At 41.8% G+C, this 16090-nt stretch overlaps 1 protein-coding gene across 1 annotated transcript; it reads left to right on the forward strand.

Moving 5' to 3' along the window:
- The first annotated feature begins 2980 nt into the window (after positions 1–2980).
- On the forward strand, positions 2981–5607 carry LOC146174158 (uncharacterized). The gene is made up of 4 exons (XM_084585329.1): positions 2981–3217; positions 5080–5235; positions 5307–5337; positions 5488–5607. Exons 1-4 carry the CDS (start codon positions 3138–3140, stop codon positions 5605–5607), a joined length of 387 nt encoding a protein of 128 aa, XP_084441455.1. The 5' UTR covers positions 2981–3137.
- Positions 5608–16090: the final 10483 nt, after the last annotated feature.

Below are 16090 nucleotides of genomic sequence, written 5' to 3' on the forward strand. Positions count from 1 at the left end.
CCTCTGCTCAACTGTTTTTAATGCCTATGCTCAGTTGGTCCGTCGCTTCCAGAATGAGGCCTATTGAGCCTTTAGGAAGAACGGCGAGAAATTCCGCCTATGCATGCGCGCTATCGCTTTCGGGACCCATGACAAGTAGAACATTCGCCCACAATCCACAAGGATTCCGCAAATTTCTACAAAATTGATATCCGAATCTGAAGCGTATAAGGCGTGATGGCACAGTGATTACGCTCGAGCTCTGAATACAAGTGCGAAGGTACTTGTATTCAGCCAAGAAGCCAGGCAATCAGTTCGACGCACTTATTTTTTTTTTATTCTTCCACAAACGAGCGCGCCACTTCGTCCTCATCATCCTCTGTCATTTTTTGTCTCGACGTTGCAAACTAGCTGTGACAGACACAGCAATGAATGAATCGTAGTCAGCTTTGTATGCGTAGAGTTCCTGATGCGCTCTGGCATAGGGCAGCCCACAGACGTTTTTCGCAATCACCTTCACCATTATTACAATGAAAATTTCCGAGCAGAATAAAAAAAACCGTTTATAATCTCTTTTTAAACTTTGTTCACGTATTCTTCTCTACATCAATTTGCAATGTCAATAAAAACACATTGCACAATATTAGTGCACTAGTAGTTACGACCAGTCCAATAAGACCCTTAAACAGGAATTTGCAATTGCTGTAGGTCTGACTTCTTGGCCACTAAGCGAATAAAATGCAAGCAGGATTGGATTTCAGGTTCTAAAAATATGTCCAACAGTGGGGAAAAGATGTCGACGGAAATGAGGACAGTAATGTTGAGATGTTGAGATGACCGGAGCGGCCATGAGCGCGTGGGTGTGCTCACCCTAGACGTTCGTTTTAAGAGGCGGTGCAGTGAGAGCTCGTTTTTGCGTCTTCAGACCGACAGACTTCGATACATATATTATGGTGAAGCTACCCAAAACTAATAAAAAATACTTCCTTGTGCAGTTCAACGCATCAGCACTAGAGCTTCACTATTCTATCCGCCTGTTTTCCGCACCGCAACCGGACGCCAATAACACGGGGTAAAGTTAATCACTGTCGGGAAGCTCGCTTCACCAGCGCGGGCGACAGCCTCTGCCGCATGAGAAACTGCTGCGCCAGATGCGATCGGTGGAAAGCATAACTGGTGCTGCAGTGGCAAAGCAAGGTATCGAATGCTAAAAAAAAAGGAAAAAAAAAACAATTGGTAACCGGATGCTCGTGCCTCTCTCAGATGACGGCATCCAGACGGCCTGAAGTGGGCCTTTTGTCGCGCGTTCAATCTGATGATCACACTTCATGCAGGCCCGCTAGCCAGGACTGCATGGAAGAAACTGTACAGGAATGAAAATAATGTGCGCTGTCGAGTCATTCGAAAAAAAAAACGGATGCAGACCAGAAACACTGTGTTTTACTGAGGCAGTTTTCCATGCCCTTCACAATTTTTCCATTCTACTAAAATGATTTGGAATACGTTGCTTGCTCATTGAACGTTATCGTCTCCTTCTGTAATTCGCGTTAAGGTGAAGGTGATTGCGAAAAACGTCTGTGTGGTGCCTGATGCCACAGCGCATCAGGAATTCGACGCGTACAAAACTGATTCTGAATCATTCATTGCTACCGTCAATTTGCGAAGTCGAGACAAACAATAACCGAAGAAATACTTTTATAGCTGGAGAATGATGAGGACGAAGTGGCGCGCTCGTTTGTGGAAGATTAAGAAAAAGAAGTGCGTCGAACTGGGGGCCCTCATTGCCTGGCTCCTTGGCTGTTTCTCAATGCATATATCTTTAACCCTCTTTTATAAATGTATTTCTCCCTGTTACAATAATATGCCAAAATTTAAAAACCTTGAACGATTCACAAATTCCGGAGAACTTCAGATCTGCGCGGTGCGCTATAATTGGACAAAGGCTTTATCAAAGTGGCCATAGTTACTAGCGCAACAAAACTATGCGCGGTGTTTTTAATGATTTTGAAAGCTGAGGTTGTGTAGAATAGGCGGAAGAAGTTTAAACAGTGTTAAAACAGTTTTTTTTTTATTTTCCTAAGAAATTTTCAATGTTCTCTGTTTTCTGTAAATTAGCGCGATCGTATCTGTATTAAAATGTCACAAAAATAAGCTTTACCTGTTTGCGGATAACTATGCTGAGAACATAGTGTGGAATTATTGCTGCTCTACCATGAACCTTTTCTGAAACAAAGGCCTGCAATTTAGGAAAATTTCGTTTCTTGGGCCGATCTTGACAATTTTTATAAAAACATCTACTCTTACCCGAATAGCGAAACTTAACTGAATACAAATAAAAACATGTATATATTCAGTCAGATAATTTTCAGCTAGCTAACTTGACCATAGTTTGTGTAATCCATAACTAAATTTGGCCAGAACAGCAGAGAAGTTCGGAACTCCGCCTCTTCGATATTATTAATCAGTCATCATGCAACAATATATAATATTTTGAAGTAAATGTAAAAGGTCGAACGACCGTCTTTTGTTCGATCATAGGTGGAAGCGGGAGGGGAAAGATGACGTGCGCATTTTTCGATGCACCAACTGTATAGATTTACGCAACGTTGTGGATGGTAGATGGGGAGGCTTTCTATATTTTTTTAGAAAATGTTATGTCCGCAGTTGGCTTGAAGAAACAATGCTTTTGCGAACAGACAAAAACTATTTATTAGACCTCGACTCGAGCGGTGCGCGCTGGCGGCCGTTCATCGGCGCGGTCCAATCTCTGGGCACGGCTGGCCGATGCAGACAGGAGAGGCTGGGGTAAAGGAGGAATGGAATGTCGAGAGGGTCGTTGGTCCTTCGTTCCCACGCGCAGTCCTTGCGAACACAAAACCGCGGCGGGAATCGACGCGCACTGGTTGAGCAGTTCATTCTTCCACCGCGTCTACGAATCCCCCGCTGCGCGGCTGTGCGGCCTCCTCCCGAAGCGTTCATTTCAGAGCTTGATGAAGACGCTACAAGACTTGTGACCGCTTCTTATACCTTTCTTTAATTGCTTCCCTCGTTAATTTTCTTATTCATTGTGCTGTGTATAATTTTTTTCTTGCGCCTATATACGTTACATGTGCTCCGGTTTGTGCTTGCTACATATCTGTGAATAGTAGAGCTGTGAAATGTCGCCGGAGTACGGATTACAGCAACGGCGGGAAACCATCGGCATTCTCGGACTCAGTGAAAGCCGTCATCTTAGACCGTGAGTATATATCTTTGCAGCATGCCATTGCTTCATAATTGGTTTTATATAATCTCCTACCAGTCCCAAATGTTCCCTTTCCGTATTTTCCTCGAAATAACTGCGCGAAGCATGACTTCAAGAACTAAGCGAATTTTCGTCCGGGTTACATGCAAGCAAGTGCGTGGACTTATTTACTGGCTGCGATATGAACAACATTTGCGCCGAAAATAGAGAAGCCGTGCATAACAGGTGTGTGTGCCACCAACGCGCGACAGAACACTACCGGCAGCCATTTGCGCAGTTTTTTGACTGCGCAGCGCGCCGCAATCAATTAGTAACCGAATACTACGTGCTCAGCTTTGTACATATATTTTGGACAGCGTCTTTTCTGCGCGCAGGAAGCCATGTTCGCTCAGTTTTTGGATTTTGTTATGAGTTAGGGCAGTTTTTTGTTTTCAAATGTACAGACGATGCTTTGAAAACTGTCCGCGCGGTCTGTGCAAGCGAATTTTACAGTGGGGCAGACGTTATGCGCGTGATGCCGCTTGATGATTAGGCTATACTTTAGTAATAATGAACCCCCACTTTTATAATGGTTAATATCATATTGAGGATTTGAAAACCGTGAACAGCGCAAGTGAGTCCCTTTTCAAAATTTTCTTAATCGACGCCCCCCTTCTGAGAACGCACCTTCAGGTGAGGGCGCGCTGTCAGGAAGCGGCTACAATAGGAGAGCGGTTTCGCAGACGCGCTTCGAAGGCTGAGGAAAATAACAAAACAAGCAAAAAGGCGCATCAGCCGTTTGTGCACTGCGCCCCTGTCACTGGAAAGTAAACAACGTGCATGTGGGACACATTGTACAAAAAATTGACGGCCGGTATGAGGCGACCATATCGTCCGAGATATATAGCTCGCGAAGCGCTCGATCACGGCGCGCACTTTAAATGGGACAGGACGTCAGGTCCGCCTGTTCGGCAATTATAGCTCTTTGTGCCTGACGTACTGTATGCATGAAGTGCACGTCATAGCCATCGTACAAAAATTTTAAACCGAAGCAGCGACCCACGTATTCTAATTGTATAGGAAATCATTTGGGAGTAGAAAAGAGCAACTTAATAAGATGTGCATGGCTCTTTATGAACAATATGTATAAATGGACGGTTGAATAGTTACAGTAATGCAGTACTGTGCTAATTCTTTACGGCCGTGACCACTATAAATATTACTCACATTGCTCTTAGCTTTAAGCTCTGGCATTGACAACCCTATCCAAAGAACCGACTAGTAGTGATAGGTTGTTTACAGCTGTTGATGAAAAGGTAGGTCATCATGCAATTATTGCAAGCATATTTGCTCCTTTTTGTACCTTTGTTTATTACAAGCAAAACTTAATTTTGTTCCCTATTCATAGGGACGCTGCACCTCTTACAACACCCACTGTTCAGTCGCTTTCAATCAAGGTACAAAAAGGAGGAAATGAACATGCACTCATAGGATAGCCTGTCTTACCGTTAACAGCTGCAAATAACACGCCGCAGCAACCTTGGATGAGGTTTTCAATGGGGTTACCTGAGATGCCTAGCAATTTCTGCAATATTTATACCAACTGCTGCAGTGAAACAAAAAAGGTAACACTGCATCACTGTAACTGCTGCATGCACCTTTAAATGTGCCATAATTTTATTGCCTATTCTTATAGACGCAGGACCTCTTGCTATTGACTTTGTTCAGTAAGCAACCGTCTTTCATTGCTTCAATTTCTATCTCTCCATCACTTTATTGTTGCTCCGGGTGTGATCATTTGATTTTATTGTTCAAATAATATTGTTTTATCATGTGTGAATGATTTAGCCTACACATACATGCTTTCATTTTTTTAGATGTGCATCGGAATGTTTTCTACGTAGAAATGGATCGATTGAGTTGTATCACTGGTGCGAAAACCGACAGTTTGGCACCCCCAGAAGATCTGTGTCCTGTGGTTGGAAGGGGAATAAAGAAGAGGATAATCAGCGGAAAAGCCTGCCTAACAAAAGGTAGCACTGCATCACTGTAACTGCTGCATGCACCTTTAAATGTGCCTTATTTTTATTGCCTATTCTTATAGACGGTGGACCTCTTGCTATTGGCTTTTTGCAGTAAGCAACCGCCTTTCATTGCTTCAATTCCTATCTCTCCACCACTTTCTTGTTGCTTCGGGTGTGATCATTTGATTTTATTGTTCAAATCATATTATTTTATCACGGGTGAATGATTTCGCCTAAACATACATGCTTTCATTTTTTTAGGTGCGCATCGAGAGTGTTTTCTACGTAGAAATGGTTCGATTAAGTTGTATCACTGGTGCGAAAACCAACAGTTCGGTACCCCCAGAAGATCTGTGTCCTGTGGGGCGCAAGGGTATATAGAAGAGGATAATCAGTGGAAATGCCTGCCTAAAAACTTCACTTCACTTGCTAGGTGATGTGACTATGTATGAAGCACCTTAGTATATTTTGTGGTATACTCGCTGAAAATTGTGTAGACATTAAATTTTTCCTCGTTCAATTATTTTCAGTAACGCACGAATTGGAATAAAGCGAAGTCATCCATGCATCTAATGCCCATAGACATTAGATGCGTGAATGAGTTCATTAATTGTGTTCCTATGTGTACATGCAATAGTTTGTCGAATATATTAATGTGGTAAAAATCGACTTTTTTACTGTTAACCGGAGTAATACATATGCTCCGTATCATAGCCTTATTTGCTTATAGTGTGTGACTGCTCTTTCTTGAATTGTATTCTGCAGAGTACACGTGTGTCATCCCGTACGCCTATTTAACTCGCGAACAATTTGCAATCGAATTCCTTTTGTGATGTTGTTTCAGCTACAAATAACGAATGACAGTTGTGACAATATAGGTAGCTTTAGGTACAACGTGTAGCGCGAAAATCTTTAATATATATGATGATATTTTTATTCACCGCATTGCCTAAACCAGCCTGTTTGAAGAGACGAAATGAAAACAAATATGGATGTCTTTGGACAGGACAGTAATCGTGGAGTCATGACCATTTTGTTTTAATTAAATTTCCCTATGTCGTGGGCTAATCTCTCGACACAAAGGAAAGACCCTTAGGTTTGCAAGATGCGGCGTAGTTTTCTCAGAAAAAAAAAAACGCCTATCACTTAAGCTGGAAAACCCCGTTTTTGTCATTTCAAAATGTTGCACGTTTGGAGGCCTGCTTTTGCGCACTAAAATTTTGTCATTCATTGTTTTTTACTCACCACATCAACAAAACTTTTATTTGTATAAGAAGTATTGAAAGCTTGTTTCATTGATGCAGTTGATTTAGTAAAATATTGCAAACTTTGCTTCAAGCGCAACGCGCTACAAAAATGTTTATTTTCAACCTTACATACTGGCGTGATGCGTTACGTTGTTTGCACTAAAATATTCTGTCTTTATTACCCAGGTTGTATTGTTAATTTAAGGCAGAATCTGGAGATCTAAGCTGCTATGTGTGTTCTCTGTAACGCTGGAAAGCAATTTGCTTATGATTGCATTATAAAAAATTACACATTTAAAAACGATCTTCAAAAATATATTATTGTTAGTTATGGTCAAAGCTGAGAAAGGAATAATATATTAATAGACTAGATTGAATACTACTGCACCTAGAAATAAAAAAGAATGAAAGACAGAGAAAAAGTGCAGCCTTCATTGCGTTCTGCCATGAAATTGACAGAAATAGCGAATTAATACCATTTTAAGCTAGATTATGTCCTTGCTGACAAGCAGAAAAAGGCTTTATTAGCGCTGACAAGCTTTAAATTTTACTTACAGTAAAATGTAACTAAATTCAGCAAATACTAAACTGAAGTTTTGATGCCTACTCTATAAGGGGGAGTCATATAAGCAAATCTATAGATTAAAAACAGGCATTTTTATATTTCTAATTTTAGATTTTGCAGAATTCGATATATTTACTGACTCATATTAACAAAGTACTTTGCATCGTTTCCAGAGATTTCGATAAAAATCGATGTTGCGGCATTTTCTTCAGTCCTAATCAGTTTTTCTTATTTTACCATTTTTTTTTTAATTTTGGCCAATTTAAATATTATATGTAGAAAAAAACAAACCTAGAGCTTCAAGTTTTTCCAGAAATAAAGAATGGAACCTAGATAATGCAGAGAAATAGTTTCAGTACCAGGATAATATTGGATCTTGCAAAAATGCAGGCTGCATTTCGCCATTATCAGGACAAGCACTTGGTTTAATATTTAATGTTATATTTTTAAACAATATAACGCAACGCTTTTTAGTCCGCGATATTGGTGAGGTACTGAAGATTCTTGAGAGGTATTTGAAGATCGAAGATCTTTTTTTTAATCGCAGCAAATTTACCCTTTACTGCTGTTTTCGAATTTTGGGCAATTTTTATGCGTTGTGTAGAACACACCTAGCGGTCTGGAGCTCCAAATATTGCCTGGAATTAAGAACATGCGTTAGGAAGGGGAAACATATTTAGTGCAACCGACCTAATGCATCACATTCCAGTATACAAGGTTAAAAATGCATATTTTTACAGCGCATCGCTCCTGAACCAAAGTTTGCGATTTTTTTAATAACTCAACTGCAAAAACAAAACGGGTTCCTAATACTGTTTGTAAATGTAAAACCTGCATACATTTAGTGAGTAAAAAATAGCAGATGACAAAATCATGGTATCCAAATTTGCAACATTTTGAAATGGCAAAAGCAGCGTTTTCTACCTCTAAAGATATACCGTAATATTTTTTTTGTTTTCGAAGAAACTACGCCGTATCTTGCAAAACTAAGGTTAATTCCTTTGTGTCTAGATATTTGCACACCACATATAAAAATTTCATTTGAAACGAAAGATGGTCATGGGACCTCTATTATGTTTCTTATTAAGGCACCCATATACGCTGTGAGAAAGCCACTATCAAGGGCTTATTTTTAAAATGACATATTTCGAATGGTAGGGCCATCTAAGAAAATTTGAAAGCTAGGCACACCTTCGGTGTCGCCAGGCCTCACTTTCTGTTACAGCTGCACTTGCGTAGCTGAATTAATACGTTGAGTACTTTATTTTAGCCACGAATATTGGTGTCAATTTTAAAGAAAGACCGCAGTGACGCGATTCTCGTAATATTTGTAAGTGAAATCTGTAAAGCTTACAAATATACCTATATGTATGACCTCATGCAGGTTTTATTCAAGTTACATTACACCTGCTGTGCTTGATAGCTTGAGCCAAAGGTTAGAAATAAACCATTAGAAACAGGCGATGGAAACCGATGACGCATTGCCGGCAGCCTCTTAGGACAGCACAGTAAAGTTTTATTTTGTACGTAGGGAAGTGAGTTTATTCGCTCCAAGTACTAAATATTCACTTTAGACAATAAATACGATTTACAGAGTCGGTGAGCACGTTCGGAAACCTCTGTTTCGATATTTGCGGTTAGAAACCTCATGTGTACCTTTTTTTTTCTATCTGCAGTGTTACGTAGAAACCGGTTATGTAGATACCGAAACCGTTACCAGCCCATTCGCACACCTCAATTGTGCTGCTCTCAACATGATTTTGAGCGGACGAAACAACCTGCCACTATGATGGCTGGTCCCAAGCATGAGTAAGGGTGATATGCTGGCGATGGTTGCCTCGCGTCAGCCCTTTGGCGCACATGAAGGCGCGAGTTACACTGAGCGCGCTGAACTTTGCAGTGCGGATAATGACTACAAAGCGCTAAGGATACAGATGAGTGGAACATTATTTTTCAGCTGTAAAGTACAAATACGGTCTTGTTGAACGGTTGGGCTGGCGCGGACTAAGAAACCATAGGCAACTTATAGGTCTAACGCTACAGAGGGCTGTCGAGCCAAGCCAAGGCCTCAATTGTATTGTCCGGCAATCTGATTTTTGTATTTTCGGGGTTTCCTATTGTATGTGGGGAACGAAATGCAGACGTGATGGTTTTTTATCGCTAATAATGAAACGTGGTTTGTGCCGGTACTCTTCAAAGTAGCAACACCATTTATTGTGTAAGTCATTAATCAGTAATTTAGGTAAATAATGTCAATTAAGGATTCCAAACAAAACCTTTTCTGTGGCGCTCAAGGTAGCTTCCAGCAATATAAATCTGGTTTCCTTCCACTGCCTCGGAAATGTCTTTTTTATCCCTTGGATCAAATTTGCTTGGACAAGCAGTATATGTGTAAAATGGTGCATCTCATATTTCAAATGACTTCAGATATCATCGGATGACTACATCACTACTGATACCACTGAAGGTCCTTATAATTGCTTGAGTGACAGCCTTTTATCATTTTAACAGGCTAGGAAACTCATATGAATACGGAATGAAGGCTGATATTTTCTTTCGTATATTTTCTAGGATGCCTGAGGAGAGGCAGCGTGTACCTGAGTGACGTTCACTCCAGGAAGACTGCGGCAGCAATCAAGCGATGGCTCGTGACAGTGAAGTAATAGGACGGCGGGCACAACGAGCAGGGAAACGTGACATCTTCAACTCAATCTAGAAGCTGAAAGCCAGAATAAATTGATGTGAAGCCTCACAAACTTAGCTGTAAGTGCCATTTTTTTATTAGCAGGGCTTTGAGCATGTTTCGAATATTTAGGAAAAACCAATAAAAAGTGCTGTTTAAACCTACATTTGACGATGCTCAAGCTTTTTTGAGCTACATACGTATGGGTTGCTTTTCACCTGCCCGGAGAACACCATTACTGATGCCACAAAGTTAGAGCCCGCTTGGAGGAGAAGATGCGCATCTCAAAATACTGCCGCGGCGCTAATTTTCCATGCACAATTGAACTGCAGACGTTTTAATGGGTACGCCATAGGCCATGGATGAGTAGACCACTAATTATACATGGATAAACCACCGGGCACCGTGTACCGCCGAAGTGGTTGGGCCATGTGTGGTTAAGCCATGGCCCATATGCATGACCCTAGCGCGGCAGTAGGCTGGCCAAGTCGACCATACTCGTTGGCCCGAGGTCCACTGCCGACGGTGGATAAACCACCGGCCGGCGAGTACCGCCGAAGTGGTTGGGCCATGTGTGGGTAAACCATGGCCCATTCATGAGCCTAGCGCGGCAGTAGGCTGGTCAAGTCGGCAAGCCATGGCCCATGCATGACCCTAGCGCGGCAATAGGCTGGCCAAGTCGGCCGTACTCTTCGGCCCGAGGTCGATTGCCGATGATCGGCCGTTCTTAGGCCATTGTCAATCCCCGACCTCGGGCTGAGGTAGGTGGCCTAGCTCGGCCCGGTGAGTTTCAGTCGGCCATATTGGCAAGGGCCGAGTGCGGGCCGACCATAGGCTTGCCGCTTGGGTATTGACCTTATCGGCTACTATGAAAAAATGCAATTTTGTATATCTATATTATGTGAATGCAAATCAAGAACTTTTTTTCTGTACAGCTGACAGCCTCCTAAGTTGTGAAATCATTGCGTTCTGTAAATTTATTCTCGGTTCCTAGCAAAACAATACGAGATTACTGAATATCCGTCGGGAAACAGCTAAGCAGCGCTTTAGCGTTTACACTGCTTTGAACCTAAATCATGTAATCGAACAGCGTCATTTCATAGCGAGAAGTACGCCTTAATTTGGCTTATCAACTTCTGCATTTGACAGAAATGACTCTAGCCTGCCTGCCTTTTTTTATTGGTCAGCTAGAATGAGGCTCCTTACAAGCAACGAAGCGAACAGCGCGCTCTTTGGCTTGTAGTAACGGCTCGGCCTGCTTATGAACAGGAGCCATTATCGTTGAGTTTCCAACGTAGTGTTTTCCCTTATAAGAACCTGAATCAGCTTATCGCGCTTCTAGAAGGGCCCGAAGGAGCATAATAGCGCGAAAACACATGTCTTGCTGAGATAAAACGTTTGGGTTCCCTAGAAGTTGGCAATAGTGACATCCCTTAATAAAAATGCCATATTGTAGGACTGCGATTCATGACCGATCTCTGAAATATTAGGAGTAAAATAGGGTTTTCAGCTCTTCTCTACTGCATGCAGCACTTAGGCTGGCTGCGGCTTATTCATTGAAATATAACTGTGCGTGGATACGGCGGAGTAAACACTCTTGATTTGTATAATGATGATGACATAGGTGAGCGCAGACTAGAGGGGATAGGTTGGGGACACGTGTGCACTCAAATTCACAGTGTAAACCTCTGAGTGCTAACAGAACCGTATGAGGCCCCCCGCGGTAACGTTCTTGCGGTTCAGCGGGGCACAAGTTCGCATGATTGGGTCACAGAATAAGTATAAAGGCTGCAGCCAAAGCGTTCTGCACGTTAGGTTCCTGATTTAAATTAAGCGAAGTATCTATAAAATAAACTTAGAAAATTACCATAAAGGAAGATGAAAGGTTGTTAACACTATACGTTGACGTGATGCCTGATTCCCACTCTTCAACATGAAGTGCACACCACCACTGGTAGTGCGGTGCCCTCTGTGCTCGCTATACTTCTCTCACGGTGCCCTCTTCACTTTTCCTTCTGTCACCACGTCCTGCCACACGAGCATCTTTTATACATGCCGTCATTCGACTCATCATTTCTGTGACTGCTCTCAATTGCAATCAGCAATGCACGATCAGATTATTCTGGGCTCTAAAGGACTATACCAATAAGCCAAGCAAAGCCTTCGCACTGTTAGACTCTTTGCGACAGTGATGCGCCGTTGCAATTTTGCTTCTTTGATTTAGCCTAGTTTTGTACCCTTATGTAAAATTGGCCTGCCATTTTTATCTTTATTTTGTTACTGGGGAAAAAAGTTCGAAAATAACTTTTTTCTGCCGCGGGGACCAACAATGTTTATTCGATTCCTGCAATAAAAAGATAAACTTCCTTGGCCGAAAACGGATCCAGCAAAAGAGGTCCTTTCAATATTTCTGCAAAACTCGCTGAAAGAGTTATGTCTTCATCTTTACATTTAAGAATGCAAAAAGATATGCTTCTCGCTCATTGCAGTAAGCTGATTGCAAGCATAGAGTTTATGCAATGCGTCGTAATGTAGGCCTACAAAAACTTTATGCATGACTCAATATATATTTCAAAAAAGGTGTTTTCATATTAGTTCTTGAATCTTTTATTTCGTTGCTTTGTGAATGTTTGCTTGTTGGCGGGGTTCAACTTAGCAAACCGATACCGGCTATGAGAGACGCCCTTGTGGAGCGCTCCAGAAATTTAGACAACGCGTTCTTTAACGTGCACTGACATCGTGCCTGTACACAAGCGCCTAGCTATTCGCCTCTATCGAAAAGTGGCTGCCGCAGCCGGGATTCGATACCGCATTCTGGGCCACAGTAGCCGAGAGCCCAAACTAATGCACTACCATGATGTGGTTAGTAATTGAGCCTTCTTAGGCTTATAGTCAAATGATTAATTGGAAAAGGGAAGTTAAATTAGCGTAATGTATGTTTTATTTGTTGTATACGGTACATGAAGTCATTTATTTCTTCATCTTTGTGTTTGGCTAGCAAACTGGATCATTTTTTTTCCCGTCAGCCTAGATATTTTTACCAGCTAGACATCAGACACCAAGAATGCACGATATCTTTTGTTTGAAAGTTTTCCACCAAATAGTATTGTGTCACGGACGCTTACAGCAATAATCAGACTTTGAGAACACAAAGGTCATCCAGGTTAAGGCAGAGATTAAAACGTGCAATTTGAGTTGTGTATGTTACAAAGAGACATAAAGGTGACGAGCAAACAACCTTCACACCTTTAACTCGTTTTTTTCTTAGAGACAAGGTATTTGGCAGCAACATCGGGATGTCAACCGTATGTTAGTTACACTGTTGAAGTATATGTTGACGTTTGTGAACAACAAAATACATTTTCTAGAGGAATTGCGCTGTTATTCATTTGGGATTGCAATCAAGGGCTTGCAAAATATATTTTGATTCGGTAAAGATCAGTACAAAAAGCGGCCACACCTCTACTCCCTTGAAACTATTTGGTTTCTAAGCACGCTAAGAAGGTAGCAAAAAATACTTAGCTTAGAAACTGGTGATCATTGTAATGAACAGTTTTGAGACAGGTCCTTGTGGCTCAAATATGGTTAGGATGTTTCAAGGTTATATATGTTAAATGTAACAGTCGATCCCGCACATATCGAAACTAAAGAGGATGGCGGTGTAGTTTGATATGGAGGCAATGAAAACATTGGGGGGATTAAGCATGGCTTGAACCTAGTGATAGAGTGAAAGCTGGGAGTGTTGCAGCGAATTTTTCGTGACACCTGAATTTATTGTGCCACCGGCCCAACGTTCGAAGGAACATTTTGGCCCAGCAAATCGGTGTTGTCGTTTGCGTCTACCAACTACCGAGTTATCTGCCTTCTTCTTATTCTTTTTCTTCTTGTTGTTCTTCTCCTTTTTTGTCTTCTTATTTTTGTGCTTCTTTTTCTGCTCCTTCTGCTCCTTCTTTTATTTCTTCTTTTCCTTTATTTCCTTTTTTCCACTCTAATGTTCCTTTTTGTTCTCCTTTTTCTTTTTCTTCTTCTTTCTCTTTTTATTTTATTTCTGCCTGTTTTTTCCTTCTTTCCTCTTTTAACGCCTGGTCCAGCTCTCGGTCTTTACTACGGGAGAGTTGCTAGCCAACACGGCACAGGCCCATGATTCCACGGTGCCACGCCGACGGCTTGAAAACCTAGCGCGGTATAGCTTTCGCTACCGTATATAGCAAGCACATGCAAAAGGCAACCAAATTACCTAAAAGTGTGAATATGGTTCCCTCACGCTACCGGCACGCTTCGTGCGGCTAGGCGCTTCGCGGGGGCATACTGAAGACTCAGCATTCATCACAGATCCGGCCCCCCAGAGGCCTAATCGCGGACACCCGCGCACGGAGCGTCACCCCACGCCAGGAATCGTCACCAAGAGCAGACTACACGCTCTAGCATGGCTCTGTCCCTGAGCCTAAACACGTACTCAAAATATTTGCTAGGGACAGACCAGAGAGTCTAAGCTAGCTCTAATCATACCTCGTTCTTTCGCCGAGTGGCAGAAGTGCTGACGTGATTGGGGTTCGCATCAACGATTCTGCGGACGATACATTAAGAAATATCTCTGCTCATCTTGTAGGTCTATTTCTGTTAATGAAACGCTTTGAATTGCATAATAATTAGGGTAAAATAGTGAGCATTTCATTTCGTCGCCTCCTTCAAGAGCGAAGAAGACCACGTCACAGCCACCGCAAGCCTTCGCTACGCTGCCCAGGCGTCACTGCAAACCAAGCAGTGCGGCGGAGCTTAGGATTTTCCGCAGGAAAGCTATGTCGCATTAAGAACAAGCATACCAGAACAATGGCTATATGCAGTAAGGCTCGTCGACGTTCATCCTCTCCGGCAATGTTACACCGTCCTCACTGCCAACAGGCGTACGACGCAGTGCAGCTGAGCGGACTGCTTTGTGAACGAGTCAATAGAAGCGCATTAACAAGTCGGTAGTTAAAAATATTGGATGTTCCGATAAACCGAACTTCGACATACGCTAGCATTACTATTATACGTTTGAATTGGATATTCAAGAGATTTTTCTTAGAGTTCAAATTAAGAAATCAATCTTTACAGGCTGGTTGAACAGTACGGGATATACAGCAATATAACGTAAGTAATTTCATATGGACATCCGAATTTTAATAACGATCACTTTACATCGTCATCGCTGAATGCCCTCCTTTAAGTCAACATACCATAGCAATGTACTCTAAATCTTTCATTCGCAGAAGCCAACGGGGAACATGCTTGCGTAAGCCAAATAAGCGTCATTCGAGGCAACTTATAAAAAAAAATGATAACACCTATTCTAGTAAACACCACGCAACTTTGTAAGGAAATGCTGCCTGAAAAAAGTGGAGTCTTCTTTTCAGACGTAAGTCGAAAAAAAAAACGTTTTAAAAAATTATTAACGTCGTATTCAAGATTTTATTTCAAACAAAGCTTTCTTGTCGGCAGAACTAGCGGCAATATATTTTTCATGAAGTGCATCATTTGACTATTTTTTTGCATAATTCGTTCAGGCAAAAAGAAGCAGACCCATGGGAATTGAAATTTACCTATTCATGGCATTCCATGACACGCCCAATCGTAACACGCAAAACTCTTCCAAACATTGTCTCATTGGGATTCCTACAGCTATTACATTAATCTATTTGTTCGCGGCCAACGCCACCAGGTGCAAGGTCGTCATTTTCTTTGGAGTGAAATAGGCACCGAGGTTATCTGCAATTGCTGCAGCCAGACATGACTGCCTCTATAACAGTCCAAACTGGTCTATTTGCCGTAGGGTATTATGAAATTTCTCATTTATCGTCTTTAAAAGTAGCGTTGTTGACAGCAGCAAGCATGCAGTAATTTGACGATCTCCAAACGTGCGTTTGTTGTCTTCGCCGCTAAGTTATACTGTTTATTTGTTGATGCAGCTCGCCCCAATCAACATTTTTCATACGTAGTTATTCTTGTCTTCCTGACTGGTCAACTTCAGTGGTATCTACGTGAAAAATAATAAATCGGCATTCAATTTAGCAAATTGCCAAATTATCGGTTTAAATCTCAAAAGTTATATACCTTTGTCATGGCAACTACTTAACGATAAAGCCCTCTAAAGATAAGCGTCAGATGTGTGGGATATGTCAGACTGCGGCACTAGCACGAATGAGGCTAATTTCAGTTTAACCTCCTATTCTTAAACAAATTTCTTGTAACCTAGCTTGAGATAACTTAGCAGTTAGAAGCCATCGCAGCGCCAAGCTGCACGTTCTAATTTTCAAACTAATCGCGCGTCGAACACAATTCCTGTGATTTGACGTCATGGCGCATATGTAAATTATTATCAGTAAAAGA

Source organism: Amblyomma maculatum, chromosome 11 (assembly GCF_055883805.1).
Source record: "Amblyomma maculatum isolate TAMU_Amacu chromosome 11, ASM5588380v1, whole genome shotgun sequence".
Lineage (NCBI taxonomy): Eukaryota > Metazoa > Arthropoda > Arachnida > Ixodida > Ixodidae > Amblyomma > Amblyomma maculatum.

Bases quoted from the DNA above. Each gene is read 5' to 3' on its own strand.
- LOC146174158 (XM_084585329.1), top strand. From the start codon at position 3,138: ATGTCGCCGGAGTACGGATTACAGCAACGGCGGGAAACCATCGGCATT. The intron at 5,236-5,306 runs GTAGCACTGCAT...CTATTCTTATAG, and splicing joins AAAAGCCTGCCTAACAAAAG to ACGGTGGACCTCTTGCTATT. The intron at 5,338-5,487 runs GTAAGCAACCGC...TCATTTTTTTAG, and splicing joins CTTGCTATTGGCTTTTTGCA to GTGCGCATCGAGAGTGTTTT.